Below are 16058 nucleotides of genomic sequence, written 5' to 3' on the forward strand. Positions count from 1 at the left end.
TGTGACTAACTGCCGTATTCGAACTTCAAGATATTCACAAGAGACGACACGTACTAGATCCATTCTACATACGTTATAATTTAGATTTCAACTAGTTCTCTTTTGCAGCACAATTCGGGCAACCAATGTCACTTTTACGATAGATCGTGTTAGATATCTATTAGATGTGAATTAGATCTCTAAGTAATATCTTGTGGAAATCGTTCAAGAGTATCTCCAGAATCGCGGATATGTCAAATTTGACAGGTTAGATCTTAAACATATCGTTATCGTATCTTGGCGATGTCTAAAAGATATCTAATAGATGTCTATTACAAAATCCGGATCGGGCCCCAAGAGTAACTCTAATACTGTGCAGCGAACGAGCAGGAACAACTGATCGACCACATCAGTAGTTATGATCAGCAATCATAATCATACATAACACGCGACTCATTAACGATGCAGATGGTGCCAACAACGTCGCGCTGTAAACATAGTCTGTTTCGGACCACTCGAGGTGCCAACTAAACTAGGAATCAGATTGGCGGACATAACGTGGACAAATTACAAGTATAACCAGGGGGTCAGAGTCGTAGCGTTATTTTATTTTTAGTTTTTTTCTCCGCTGTAATGCGCTTAAATTTTAAAAATACTCAGCGATGATAAGACGTTTTTTCTGAACAGGGGCTGTAGGCAAGATGACAATCATAGGTATATCATCATCATCATCATCAGCCTACTCTCGTCCACTGCTGGACATAGGCCCCTCCTATTGCACGCCATTGACCACGATTTGCCGCAACTCTGATCCAGCTCTTGTCAGCCGCCTTGCGAAGGTCATCGCTCCATCTAGTATGAGGGCGTCCTAAGCTACGTTTGCCGATACGCGGTCTCCACTCGAGAACATAGGTACCTATATCGACAAATGCCAATCGAAAAGTAAACATAAATTAGGATGATTGACGACGAAAAGTGACAAGATCAGTTCCATACATGATAACTAAGCACATTATGATAACTTGATTGATATTTTGTTGACAACTTAACATCCTGGCATACAAATTCATAGCCACAATTATTGGATATTTTGATGGTAATAAAATAAAGCAGACGTATCACCTGTAAAGAGCAAGGCTACTTAATAAATATAATGGTTCAGAAAGCACAGATTGCAACTTCTTTCACATTCGTTACCCGTCAGTCGTCATCGGCACTCATCGCCACGTTATCCTTGTTTTTGTAACACGGATGGAAACCTTTAAAAACATTTAAAAGGTATTTATTAACCTTTTAAAAATCATTCGTGCGAGGATCAATTTAAAAGCATGTCATTCATTTGGTTTGTTTCTATGGAATTACGTAGGTATCTATCTATAAATATTACCTATCTATAGGTATGGGGATGTACAAATTGTTGTACCTATATATGAGATGAGAATGCATATTAGAAATTGATGCATGGCGTTTGACAACCGTTAACTATTCAAGAATTACAATATGTGAATTTTATATAATCGTTCCGTATTATAATATAAACGACACGAGAAATTATCGGATGGAAACGGTCGTTTATATTATCAACTTTAACGAGAAAAAAAAACTATAGTTGAGTATAGGTATGACTTTGATTTGTAATTTTATTAATCGCTTAAACTGGTTTCGTTTGTTTAAACAACTTAAAAAAATAGCAAATTTACGTACCTGTAGTGAATTAGACTCTTATACCATACCAATAAAAGATTGTAAAAACTCGTTGCATGTTTGAGCAATTATAGTTGAATAGCATGTAGACGTATATTTAATTATAACTATTTTTGGTAAGGTACTTTCCAACTCTATCTATCTACTGACAAATACTATCACAGTAATACATTCGTCTAACAGGGCTTACATCCTGAAATAAACATTTTGAAATATTTCTTAAGATAATATATTACTCGTAGGTATCTAACACATTTACAATCCTCCGTACAACTCTTCCGCTGCCAAAGCATCTGTTGTCTCCAACAGATTCGGGTCACAAAGACAGAAATATGCACTTCCTTTTTCCTAACTGGCAAGTTGTCAATTTCCAAGGAAGTACTTCGTTATTACAAGGCGTACAGACTCGCAGAGTGACAGAACATCGCTTCAGCAGAGCGTGCAGTGTCAAGGCCCGGGGAGATTTATAGCATGACAAAAATAGACACCGCAAGTGTATAAATATCTTTGATTGCTTAGATGTTCATAACACTTCGTCGCATTCTGTCGGGAACTGGTGAATGTTAACGATAATTGGTTACACGATTTGACATTTATTTATGAATATGCGAGATATGTATTTTATTTATAAATATTCACTTTGAATCGGACTGACTTATTTTACTGTCTTGTCTTGGCCTTTAGTTATGATAGTATTTAATGTATTTATATTTATTTTGCTAATTAATCCAGTTTAAAAACGTCTCGTCAAACGTCAGTCATTGATGTTAAAAGCTTATTACAGAGTCGAGGACTACTTGACAGACAAACATGCATGGTCCAAACCAGAAACTAACTAATAAAAAGTAGTAGCAATTAAAAACATTGTATTATGTATAGAGTTATAGGTGACACAGCTCAGGTAAGCAGGAAAGCACATCAAATATTATATGTTGGTAATTAATAATAATCAATCAGATTTATATAATATGTTTTCCCATTTCTTTTAATAACTTTATTTTCTTTTCCTTTTGTAAGAATTTGATATGTTTTCTGAAAGAGCTACGATTTTGTATGATTCCATGTACATATGTATATTTTCTAAATCAAATTTCTATTACACCTTATGTGTATAATTGCATGAATTCTATAGTAATTTAAATTGTATTTTTTCCCTTATTTTCTCGTAATGCATGTTAATTATAAGATGTAATTATTTTTGAAAAGATGTGTCCCGCCGAGTTTGTTGCCGGTCCCATATTGGGATACCCTCCTCCAATTGAGGGGGGATTTAAATCTTCTCGGGGCAGAGGTGTAGGGTTGGAGCCGGTCTACCTAGCTTTATTTGACGTTCATAAGCGCATTGTAATTATGCCTACTTGAATAAACTATCTTTTATCTTATCTTATCTTATCTTGTCTTCTAAACGTCGCAACGTCCACACAAGCGTCTTTTGAGCGTTTGCGTGTTGCGTACACGCAGCAGCGACGCAACATTGTTTCTGCAAGTTTGTGGATCAAGTGTCCGGTTTCAAATGGCATAGTGTAGTTAATTTAAAAACCTCGAGTTGCCAGAAGGCTATAAGCGACCAATAAAAAAACCGGCAAGTGCGAGTCGGACTCGCCCATGAAGGGTTCCGTATTTAGGGGATTTATGACGTATTAAAAAAAAAACTACTTACTAGATCTCGTTCAAACGCAATTTTCGGTGGAAGTTTGCATGGTAATGTACATCATATATTTTTATTAGTTTTATCATTCTCTTATTTTAGAAGTTACAGGGGGGACACACATCTCTCGTGCAAACTATTCAGTTTAGAAAAAAAACCGGCCAAGTGCGAGTCGGACTCGCACACGGAGGGTTCCGAACCATCAACAAAAAATAGAGCAAAACAAGCAAAAAAACAAGCAAAAAAACGGTCACCCATCCAAGTACTGACCCCGCCCGACGTTGCTTAACTTCGGTCAAAAATCACGTTTTTTGTATGGGAGCCCCACTTAAATCTTTATTTTATTCTATTTTTAGTATTTGTTGTTATAGCGGCAACAGAAATACATTATCTGTGAAAATTTCAACTGTCTAGCTATCACAGTTCGTGAGATACAGCCTGGTGACAGACGGACGGACGGACGGACGGACGGACAGCGGAATCTCAAGCCGGCTTCCCACGGCCCGTTTTTTCACAGTTCTGACCGCGCCTCTACAGGCCGACAGATCGTGGGAACGGTCGCATCCGACGAGGCCTGAGGTCGCCTGTCGTCACCCGTCCGATCCGTCGGGAGTCGGTAACTTCAAAGGCGTGCCTGTCGCGGCCTGTAGGGGCGCGTCTGCGTCGGTTCATTTCACCTGGGACAGCGCGTGCGGGTGGCGACAGGCCTCGTCGGATGCAACCGTTCCCACGATCTGCCGGCCTGTAAAGGCGCGGTCAGATCTGTGAAACAACGGGCCGTGGGAAGCCGATGTAATCAACTGCACAGGCATCCACAGGCGTGGCGCGATCCGGCCTGGCCTGTAAAAAACACGGGCCGTGGGAAGCCGGCTTTAGTAATAGGGTCCCGTTTTTACCCTTTGGGTACGGAGCCCTAAAAATGATATTAGAAACCTCAATATCATTTTTGAAGACCTATCCATAGATAGTCTAGGGATTGCAGAACCGGTACTGTTTAAAAGAACCGGGATTTTCGGTACCGGGTAAAAATGGAACCGGGATTTCCCGGTATTTTCGGTACTTTCGGGACTGCCTTCAAAAATCAGTTTTCACATCAATTTTCAGTAAAAAAAAGCGTAAAACGACCACGAATCTTTCTTAAAACAATAAAAAAGTAGCACAGTGAAGGTACACACTTCTTTTGTGTCTTTAAGTCACACAATCATTAATATAATTTGTTTTTTTTTTCCTAAACTACATGATATTTTTACTATCTTTGTTGCTTGGCAAAAACTGAATTGTGGCTCAGTAATATCATCATATTTTTTAAATATAGCTGGTCAACCAAATCTTGTCAGTAAAAAAAGGCGCGAAATTCAAATTTTCTATGGGACGATTATTTTATTATTATGTGAGTTTCTTATAGGTACCGTGTTTGTACAAACATTTATGCCCTTAACTTAAAGTATCAAATTACGCAATTTTATATTGTCGGCATTGTCAAACCCATTGACTTTTTTTTTATTTATTTTAATGTAGTGGTCAGCCGTAAAAGTATTACCATCAGCCTTAGATTGATAAAATATATTTATTTTCTTTATAAAACATGATATTTCATGCTAAGTAACAGAAAGCAGTCAAATATTGTACCGGAAATTTTAGTCCCGAAAATCCCGGGAGTACCGGGATTTTAATTTTAAAATCCCGGTTCTTTGCTTGGCTCTAAATCCCGGGAATTCCCGGTACTTTCGGTACCGGTATTTCCCGGGAGCAAACCCTAATAGATACCCCACACCATAGAGAAATATAGTAAGACAAGAGTGCTCACTCCATACATCAGTTCAGACTATTAATTTTAGTGTCTACATCTAGCATCGAGTAGCGGAACTATCAGTACTGCTACTTGACAATATATGTAGCAGTACTGATAGTTCCGCTACTCGATGCTAGATGCTAATAGTCTTTTTGGTACTAAAACTGATGTATGGAGTGAGCACTCTATGTATTTTTTTCTCTATGCCCACACTGATGGGTTTGATGAAAACATTTTTTTTTGAGTTTCAGTTCTAAGTATGGGGAACCCCCAAAATTTATTGTTTTTTTTTTTCTATTCTTATGTGAAAATCTTAATGCGGTTCACAGAATACATCTACTTACCAAGTTTCAACAGTAAGTTCTTATAGTTTCGGAAAAAAGTGGCTGTGACATACGGACGGACAGACGGACAGACAGACAGACAGACAGACATGACGAATCCATAAGGGTTCCGTTTTTTGCCATTTGGCTACGGAACCCTAAAAAAAGTAAATTATCTGTTTTCTAATTGGTGATGGCGGCATGACTCATCAAAGCACCTTTATCGGGGTTGATGGGGGCGAGTGATAAAAAGTTGGGAAGTGCTGCGACTGGTACTGCCGGCGCTATGATAAATAAACACGTCAATAATGTGCCCCTTCGATACAATAGTATAAATTAATGGTAACACTTGGTGGGACAGGCACGGCTCGACGCCTTGGCCGAGGGCCCACTGCACCAAAACTCGAGTTATTGAGCACGACACGCGATATTGCTGCAGTAGCGCCACCTTATTTGGAAATAAAAGAAAAATTGTTGCCCGACTGTATTGTTTTTAATAGCGAGAAAATCATGCAAAGATATATTTTTCCTTGCTCAATTATACTGTGCCTTATTTTATTGCGCATTATTCAGCTACGCCAATGATGTATTACTAAGCCAATGTCAAACATTATGATTACTACGTATTTGTGCTACGAATATGACCGCTGATGTAGATGGCCCTGTCGCAGTCGGATCGTATAATCCGCCGTATTACATTACGGCTAGCCGTTTTCAAAAACAGGGGCGTTTTGAAATGCGGCGGTTTAACGATTAGCCGGATTGAATGAGGCTGAATGAGAATCCGCTGGAATGTATTCGGCGCGATACGTTCTCCAACACGACTAGCCGTAATGTAACACAGCGAGTCATTAGCCGCCGCTTTCACAGTTTTTAGTTCCCATTTTTAACACTCCTGGCGCTGCCTGACATAACAACAACAAACTATGAAAAACGGTGGGGTGTCCATCAAATCTGGAGTTCGTCGGACTGTTTCTTTTCAAAAAACATTTCCTTCGCAACTTAACTAGTCGGAGCCCCGCGAAGCTATTTCTGAGCGGTTTGCCCTTCGGGCATCTGAAGCTGCCTAACGAATCTAACCTACCTACCTATTGATTTAGTGAGAAGTCCGTGAAAACCCCAGCCCCGCCCAGAAATAGGAGCCCCGCAAAGCTAGGCTCCGTCTATTTAAGTTGTGAAGGAAATGTTTTGGAAAAGAAACACATATAGTGCGGTGGAACCATGGTAAAAATAAATTAAAGTGCAAACATTGTCAAACTCCGGTTACGTAGGCGACCGAAAGAACTGGTCACTCTACAATCTAAATAGTAGTACGATTAGGCCACCTTATTGAAGAACGTATCCGGCTAATCGTCGAACCGCCGCATTTCAAAACGCCCCTGTTTTTGAAAACGGCTAGCCGTAATTGTAATACGGCGGATTATACGATATGACTACGACAGCCCTGTTCTGTACGTGTGGAAAGATTTGACAGGAAATGCCATAAAAGTAAAATAAATTTTCATGAAAGCGCAGTTGTGTCTCGTATATACTTATTCTCCATCATTCATCACGCAACTGAAAAGTGCCCTTATTTAGAAGGCATCGCGTTTATTTTTAGCAACCGTTCGTGTTGAAATTAGAGCATAACGTACCCTTTAAATTGGTTTTGCCTGTAAACGCTTATTTCTGATCGGCCGATGATAGGCTGGGTGGAAACACCAACCTTGTTGCGAAGCGTGTGGCTCAAATCATAATAAAAGCGTATTGGATTGTTTATTTATCAGTTTTATCACTTATTAATTTTCGGCACTTTGTGTTTGTTAATCGTTTAAAATTTTGTTTATTTATATACATCATTCGTATTCTTTTGATATCGCAAGTTTCAGTTAACATTTGAATTATGCGTAGGTACAGTCAGTAGCAGAAGTTGCTAAGCGGGCGAGGTATTCCAAATGATGTTGACACGCTCTTATTTTCTTAGCAATAACGTTCCGTCAAGATCATTTTGAACACCTCGCCCGCTTAGCAACTTCTGCTGCTGACTGTATATACAACGAACAACGGACAGATTGTAATATCACGCCAACCCTTCTTTAACAAAATACTACCAAGTATATACTACATTACTTAACGTATTACAAAATATATAACTTTGGCACTCATCACATCTCGCAATAATTTAGTTCGCTTCGTTTGTTTCGTTTCGCTACGACTGGCTCAATTAGTAAAATCTTTGTATTCTTGTACGCCGGTTTTAGTGAGAGATGGCGTCAAAAATTGCGTTGGCGAGCGGCCAAAATGCAGTCGTTAAGAGAACATGCTATATTATACAACATGGGGGACATAGTGCTCCAGACCAGACACATACATGACATACATCTGTAACGACAAGATTAGATTAGCAATGGCCAGTTTTGTAAAAAAAAGATAAATAATATAACATGTTTTGTTTTGTTTGGCAAGCTATACCATTGAGCCGCTCAAACTTATCGACTACCGTAGGCTCAAAGGGCGTAAGGGACAAAATGACGAAAATGAGTTATGAATGCAGTTATACCTACTCAGTATTTTTTTCTCTATCGATTGGTATATTTAACGTCTCCATAACTTGAAAAAAATGTCCGTTAAGCCCTATGAAAAATCAATACGTGAACACAATTTTCCAACGCATTTTGCCGTATCTGCCAATTACAATAAATGTTATGAGACATTTGGGCGTATCTCCCAACTTTTTGTACGATACGCCCTTTTGCATCGGAAATTTTATTAAATTTGTGCTAATTTATTGACAGTTACGCCTATTTGCAGTAGATTTTTGAGTGCTAAATGTACGTTACGCCCACAACTAGTGGATATTTATACGAGTGTTAGAGAATTCAATGTAAGAGATACGCCAACATACTATGTACAATTTCGAGACTATTAAGTGAGATGACCTAGTACTTTCCTTGTCATTTTTTTATTAAGTAGGTACTTGCAGTACCTGCTCATGTGCTCATTAATGCTTTATTTATAGGGTTACTAAAATTTGACAATTTAAACTGAACTAGTGGATACTGTTTTCATCAGTTTTATGAAAATAATAAAACTAGAGATGCACCGGATATCCGGTTACTATCCGGTATCCGGCCTATCCGGCCGTTATTTTAGTATCCGGCCGGATACCGGATAGTAAAATTAACACATTTTGGGGTAAAAAATAGAATCTAAAAAAACAGTCACGGTCATAATGCTAACGACACAGTAGATAGAAATGAATACGTAACCAATGTCACACAATACACTTATTTGTTTACACAAAAATACGCGCGTGCACTTGTAACTATAAACGAACTTACTACGTAATGACATGATAAAAATCGTTACGATCCTAGAAATGTTTCCGCGCGAACGTTCACTACGAAACAGATCGAAACCTGCACGACGCGCACCTGTAAAACTCAAAATATAGGTATAGTTACGCCGGCCGAATATCCGGCGGCTGGATACCGGATATTCGGCCAGTGTCCAGGCCGGATATCCGGTATCCGGTATCCGGCCAAACAACTATCCGTTGCATATCTAAATAAAACACGACTATATTCAAATGCTAACTATGGCGATTGATTAAGATTAGACTGATAACTTTTATTTTGTATGTGACTGTGCCATTTGAAATTTTGATTAGACGTAATAGGTATTAAGTAATACTTTTTTGTTTAAACCCTAATTTATAGGATTAACCTTATGAAAGTTACTGTCTAATATAAACGTTTACATAGCGTACGTAGGCCTGGCCATTTGTCTTTTTTGCTACCTAATCTGATGTTATTTATATTCATTAAGTTTTACTAAACAGACATACGAGATGTCAAAACTACTATTGTACCTAATAGTATTATGGTATGTAAAAGTAAAATTTATGATCAAATTAAGATTACAAACAGAAATAACGCATACACACTTACTATAGTAAAAGTGATTGTTATAAATTGTTTTGATATAGGTACATAAGTAGATACAGATGGTAGGACAGAAGTGATTCTGTTGAAGTAATATAAATTTGTGTTTTGTACAATAAAGAGTTTACACATACATACATAAACAAATGAAAAAGAAAACATTGGTTTTGTGGCTAAAAAAACTACCTTTTCCATGTTTAAGTATCCAAAATAACAAAAATGGGGAAAAAGCTTAACAATAAATACATCTCTATAAGTTTTAGAAAAAAATAATTAAATTATAGTACTTAGAAGTATAGTGTTCCTTAAATGCAAGTTGCCATATTGCAACGAAATTGTTGGATTTACGCCAAATGGTACTGAAATAGTAAATTTTTTGTACATTACGCCCTTTTTCGAATAAGATAATCCATAAAAAAAAGAGGCGTAAGAGACGCCCTTCTTAAAAACAGTCGTGTTTTTTGGCGTAACGGACATGCTGTTTTCGTAACTATGCATTGTATTAAAAGTTCAAGCAATCAGTTTAAAAGAGCTCAAAAAGTTAAGAATAAGCCACATACAGGCATCAGTTTATTGAAACAAACAAAAAAGTTATGATTTTTTTTCTCAAAAAAATACTGTTTTTTGGCTCTCCTGAAAAATCGCGTCTTGTCCGTCAAGCCCTTTGAGCCTACGGTAGTCGTTATTATTTATGGCGACATTAATGACTTCAGAAAACAAGCGAATGCTTTTAGTCATTGTGAACGTTATGATTTATATGTAAACGTTTAATATTACGTCGAAAAGACTTAATTTTGTCGCATACTACACTTTAAATAATTACATATGTTGTTACTTGTAAATATGTAGTTTAGGTTTTTCTGGGAGTTATTCTGGGAAGAAAATAACGTATCTCCAATTTTTCCCGTTAAAAATTTATGCAATTTTCCGCTGAGTTACGAAATATACTTGGTCAAGCAGATCTTGTCAGTAGAAAAAGGCGGCAAATTTGAATATAGTAGGCGCGAAGGGATATCGTCCCATAGCAAATTTGAATTTCGCGCCTTTTTTTACTGACAAGATTTGCTTGACCAGCTATACCATACTTTCCGGTAACGCATTATACTTATTTCACATCACATAATAGAGAACCCTATATATATCCCAAATTTTATTAAAATATGACAAATATAAAAATCGACAACAAGTGAAAATTTGGATCATTTTACCATTTATTTTCATTTTTAATTTAATTATTATCACTATTGGTATTGTACGAGTAACTCAGGATGGTTATATTATATTTAATTTATCTTTAAGAAATAAAAGCGTTAAAATAGTATCTACCACTACTATACTATAGCACCATAATCAAAATTGAGACTCTGCGTACCCCTGTATTCTCTTAAATGTCCCCAGAACTCGAAAAAAAAAACAACAGGTTGCACTCCGAGAGTGCCGGCAGAAGTGAAAACTCAATGACTAGTCCAAAATGTCTGCAGCACTATGTATAATTGACCCATCCTCCTTTCTATTGAAAAAGTTTAGTTCCGAAATTGCTCGTCAGTGAGCTTAAATTTGTAGCGTTAATTGTTTAAAATTCGAATAGAAATTGTAAAGTTACCTTGCAGACCTCGCATCTAAATATATTTGGTCATGATATTTTGAGTTTTATTCACCAGTACTAGAGTTCACTTTTATTAGCGATTTCATCAAGATGTAGCTTTATTGAATTATATTTGAGTGATATAAAGTTAGAATGTACCTATCTGTGAGATCCTCGTATTTCAGCCCGTACAAGATTAGAACATTGAGCTTTATTGCTTAATATAAAAGTCCAGTTTTAAATAATTGACCTGATTATGATACGTTATGACTAAAGTTCTTTGGTGAATAAAAACGAAACAGCAGGCTCAGGCATACATTTTCGCCGCGCGGTAGAAAGAGAGGGCTACGTCTTACGTCTTACGAATCTTACCTATCGCGAGTTTAACATTTTTCCCCATCACAAAATGTACACAGCGCCGCTAAAGAAGTTTTCACTTCAAAAACGTTCGAATCCATAGAGCTGTCTAGACAAAGTTTAAAGCCATGTTTAAGCAGCCGTGTAAATTTAAGTAGGTAAGCTTATGAAATGCGGTTATTTCGTCGTACCAGACATGAATTTACAAATACCTAATGAGAACAGTTAACGGGAAACGGTATGCAAATTGCCAGCTGTCAGTACATAACTTGCTGAAGGGGGCTTTACGTTAGCAATTTCAGTAAATCGCAACTATGGAAACACATGGACAAATGTCCAAATGTTACATTTCAACGTTACTTAAACCGTTATTGTATTATGCTTTCCTTTTGTGGACAACTTTATGCAGATTAAATATATGCGATGGCAAATGATTACGGCGACCTTAAGGAGACAGTTGCTGTTAAATACGAGTATAGCCGAGAATGGCATTGAAGATAGCCTATTCGGTAAAGAAACGTGATGGCATTTTCACAATCTGGTTATTTAGGGGGAAGTTATTATTCTTAATAATTGAAATTAGGTTTCATGTACAAAATAAGTACGTGGAACTTAATTTCAATGATTACGCCGCAAAAAGTTTAGTTTGCATAGCTATAAAATATGCAAAACTAAAATTTTAAAAATTTTCTTTGGGTAGATACATTAATAATATCAATGATATTTTTACTACTGACTTAAACTATCGTAGTTTTCGGACATCATTTAACAAGATGACTACAAAAAAGGCAATTTTACTCTAGATTTTTTAGTAAACGTAATACCTTCCTACCATGTCGCGGCCATATTTTAACTTTCGCAAAAAAGTCTGTAAGCTGAATTTTAATCACGATGCAATGTAGCAAGAATACTACCGTTGCACGAAACGTATTACGGCCTATAGTACATACCTAAGATTTCAAATCAAGTAATCTAGATACTATGATTACTATGTTACATTTTGGGTAGAATGTTAACTACTTAATAAACTTAGCAATTTATTAAGTAACGAGGCCGCCCTCTCGTGTAAATTTGAGAACATAAGTTGACTAAAGCTTTGTGTGCCTAAAAACGACATTGAGACTTGAATCGTCACATCACTTAAACTGTTCTGCATTTATTTTAATGGGAAATATCTGATATTGATCCACGCAAACGTCCTTTCGTGGCGTCTGGTGCAAATTGCTGGTACTGGTACTACTGGTGTTGCTATTTAACGTGTTACATAGAAAATATCTAGTGCGCTCACCATGGGAAGTGAGCCTCGCGTGTTGACACGCGCAGTGATGGTTCGTGCCAATTATGTGACTGCTGGCGCTTGCTGCTGGTGTTGGTCTAGCGATACGAATATGACGTATTCCATAAAAGGAATAAGTTCGCCTTTGTACTGCCTATCCTGTGCCATAAATTTGTGTTTTTGTTTTGTACAATAAAGAGTTTATACATACATACATACATTACATAAACAGCAGGGCCTCTTTAATCCGAACACCCAAAATTTATACCCTGTTCGGACTCACGGAGCGTTCGGATTATGGTATGCAGAAATTTTCATAGTAAGTTTTGTTCAAGTGTTAGCGTCACATATTTTCTTTTTCTCGACGTCGAAGCCATGATGAAAAAAACTATGTACTTAATTCGATAACAAAATGCCTAACGGACGCGTTGCGGACGATAAAACAATACGTGTAACACCTAAAACGCACTTCGTGGCACTGCAAGTCAGAACCTGAACGAAATGGCGGTTGCGCGGGTGGAGAGGGGGGTCGTTCGGATTATAGGGGTGTTCGTATTAGCGTGGGTACGGATTAAAGAGGCTCTGCTGAACTTAGAATGCACTCACTAATCTCACCATAGGAGGAGAGCCGCGCGTTGATGCGTGCAGTGATGGTTCCGTCACCCCCGTGTAGTCTAGTGTGCGCCGCTGGTGCTGATGACTACAGGGCAGATCCAGAATGCACTCACAATGGGACGTGAGCCGCGCGTTGATATGCGTGCAGTGATGGTTCGCGTCACCCTCGTGTTGTCTAGTGTGCACCTTTGGCGCTGATAACTATAGGGCAGATCCAGAATGCACTCACCATGGGACGTGAGCCGCGCGTTGATGCGTGCAGTGATGGTTCGCGCCACTTCTGTGGCGTCTGGCGCCCGCTGCTGGTGTTGCCGCAGGCGGTCGAACAGGCATTCTGCTGCCGCCTCGTCTGCCATGCGATGAGCTGGTCAATAATCAGATATTAGCCAATGTTAAATTTACAACGTATTTAGAATAGTAAAATAGCGTCAAGGTGATATTCCTACAAAAAATATTGGAAAAATAAATATTAATCTCTTGAAACCAGTGATATTTCAAATAAAGTAGAATTTTTGTATATATGTAGTCATGATTTTTTGAACATGTAGGTAAGTACTTATGTTCATTCATTGGATTGTTACTTTATTCGATTTAATAGACACTTTCATACCTGATAGACTAATAAAATAACCTTGCTGGTATACATAAATAATACTCAATTTTGTATAATACAACTACAATACTTGTCATCGGCTACTCGATATCGAATATGACATTAATATTGTTTGTCATTTTAATGCATAATATCTATTGTAATTGCCCTTGTTGTGTTATTGTTGATGGATCTGGCACCCCAACGGGGGCGTGGGACGGTTGCATTAATATGTTCGATAACTGGCCCGCACACCCACGCACGCTACTTTGGTTAAAGCAAACAATCCCGACTTTATTATTAATTTTATAACTCAGATACCACATTATCAAAATTACTATAATAAAAGACAGTTCAAATAAAAGTGACTGTTATGTACTTACCTAAGAACATGCATCGTCTCATAATCATCATAATTAGTAAGTCAATTTATTTGTAGCGACAGTACCTAAAGGTTTAAATATTAGGATATTGAGGTAGAAGGTTTGTTGGATTTTGGAAAATAACCAAACCACAAAAAATACAATACAGTTGGTAACAGTATTTATGCAGCCTCTACATTCCACTGAATTTTTACGATCACAAAAGTGTCCTTCAACTTGCAACTTCGTCATATGGATGGAGACACCACAACGTTATTGTGTTATTAGACTTATTATTAGAAAATTAAAGCATAATTTTGTACGCCTAATCCGCCTAGCTACTTTTGCTGCTAATTGTGCAACCCGCTGATGGACAGACGGACAGACAAACGAACCAAGAAGGCTTAGGGCGCGTGTACACGGTGCCGCCTCCGCGCCGCCGCCGCGCCGCCGCCGCGCCGCCGCCGCATCTTCGCGCTATGTACACGACACGCGTAAAGCCCGCCGCCGCCGCACCTTCGCGCTATGTACACGAGACGCGTAAAACCCGCGGCGGCGGCGCGGCGGCGGGCTATACGTGTCTCGTGTACATAGCACGAAGGTGCGGCGGCGGCGCGGAGGCGGCACCGTGTACACGCGCCCTTAGTGATAGAGTTCCGTTTATCACCCTTCGGGTACGGGACCTTGAAATGATAAAAATCAGTACACCGGTGAGTTAGCAGTCAAGTTACTTGTACTAGACTTATATCGACCGGGATATAAATAAAGTTACTTATTGTAAAGCGGCTATAGATTCATTCTTATTCATGTATTCAATTATATTTCGATGGCTTCATCATATGTAAATATTATGCGAATGTATGTAAGTTAATATAGTCGTTTACATTATAGCTACAATTTGAACTGAATGTGTTCAAGCATGGAAGATAATTTTTACATTTGCAAATAATAGTTAACAAACTAGGTAATAATAAGTATGTTGTTGCTATCATTTGAGTAAATCTAATGAACAATGTACTGAAATCTCTGCTGGCAGTTACAGAGCAATTAAAATCAGGTTTGTATTATTTTTACTGGGGCTTTCCACTGACCAACAGTGAAAAGAAAAAGTAATTATATCTCAGGCAGATGAAGTAAATTAGAATAGAATTCTTTGGCGTGATATTTGGCACTGATTTACGTGAAGTGTTTTTGAACATGACTGGTTATATACTGTTTAGCCTTGTGAATTTGAAAAGATCTTTAAAAAGGTTAAATTAAAATAATAGTTTCTAGTGGCGATGATTAATTATGACGTGTAAATAAATATAGACATTGTACATAGAAAACCATAAGCCTTTCATGAAACACAAAATTCAGCTGCTACGGGGTGAATTCAGGTCAAACATACAACGTGCTTGCAGCTGCACTCGATTTCAGCGTATGGATCTTTTAATACGGAAGTGACACAAATTCAATAAAATTTCGTGGCACGTACGTGGCTAGTGTTGTGTTGTCCTTTGCTTGACCAATGTCGTCTAATGGTAAACAAACAGTGTGTGTTGTGTAGCGACCGAGCGCGTGTGCACCCCGCGGCGGTCGCTGCGCTACTGAAGCGGCCACTGAAAGGAAAACCGAGCGGGGGCGGGCGCCGGGAAATCTTTTCCTCCCGTTCATTAATTAAGGGCCCGATTCGGATTTTGTAATAGACATCTATTAGACAACTCCAAGTAACGATAACGATATCTTTAAGATCTAACCTGTCAAATTTGACATTACCGCGATTCTGCAGATACTCTTGAACGATTTCCACAAGATATTACTTAGAGATCTAATTCACATCTTATAGATATCTAACACGATCTATCGTAAAAGTGACATTGGTTGCCCGAATTGCGCTGCAAAAGAGAACTAGTTTAAATC

The 16058-nt window shown here is 38.1% G+C and overlaps 1 protein-coding gene across 7 annotated transcripts in view; it reads right to left on the bottom strand.

Annotated features, from left to right (window-relative positions):
* Positions 1-16058, bottom strand: part of LOC134663172 (cytosolic carboxypeptidase 1-like) — an 86017-nt gene that overhangs the window by 69265 nt on the left and 694 nt on the right. For 5 of the 7 annotated variants that reach the window (XM_063519529.1, XM_063519531.1, XM_063519533.1 and 2 more), the window contains exon 2: positions 13432-13566. In XM_063519529.1, the coding sequence (XP_063375599.1) occupies positions 13432-13566 (135 nt within the window). Of the gene's footprint in view, positions 1-13431; positions 13567-15633; positions 15796-16058 lie in introns of those variants that run through there. The other 2 variants (XM_063519530.1, XM_063519535.1) reach the window with 2 other exon arrangements.

The sequence above is a fragment of the Cydia amplana genome, chromosome 4 (genome assembly GCF_948474715.1).
Source record: "Cydia amplana chromosome 4, ilCydAmpl1.1, whole genome shotgun sequence".
Taxonomy (NCBI): domain Eukaryota; kingdom Metazoa; phylum Arthropoda; class Insecta; order Lepidoptera; family Tortricidae; genus Cydia; species Cydia amplana.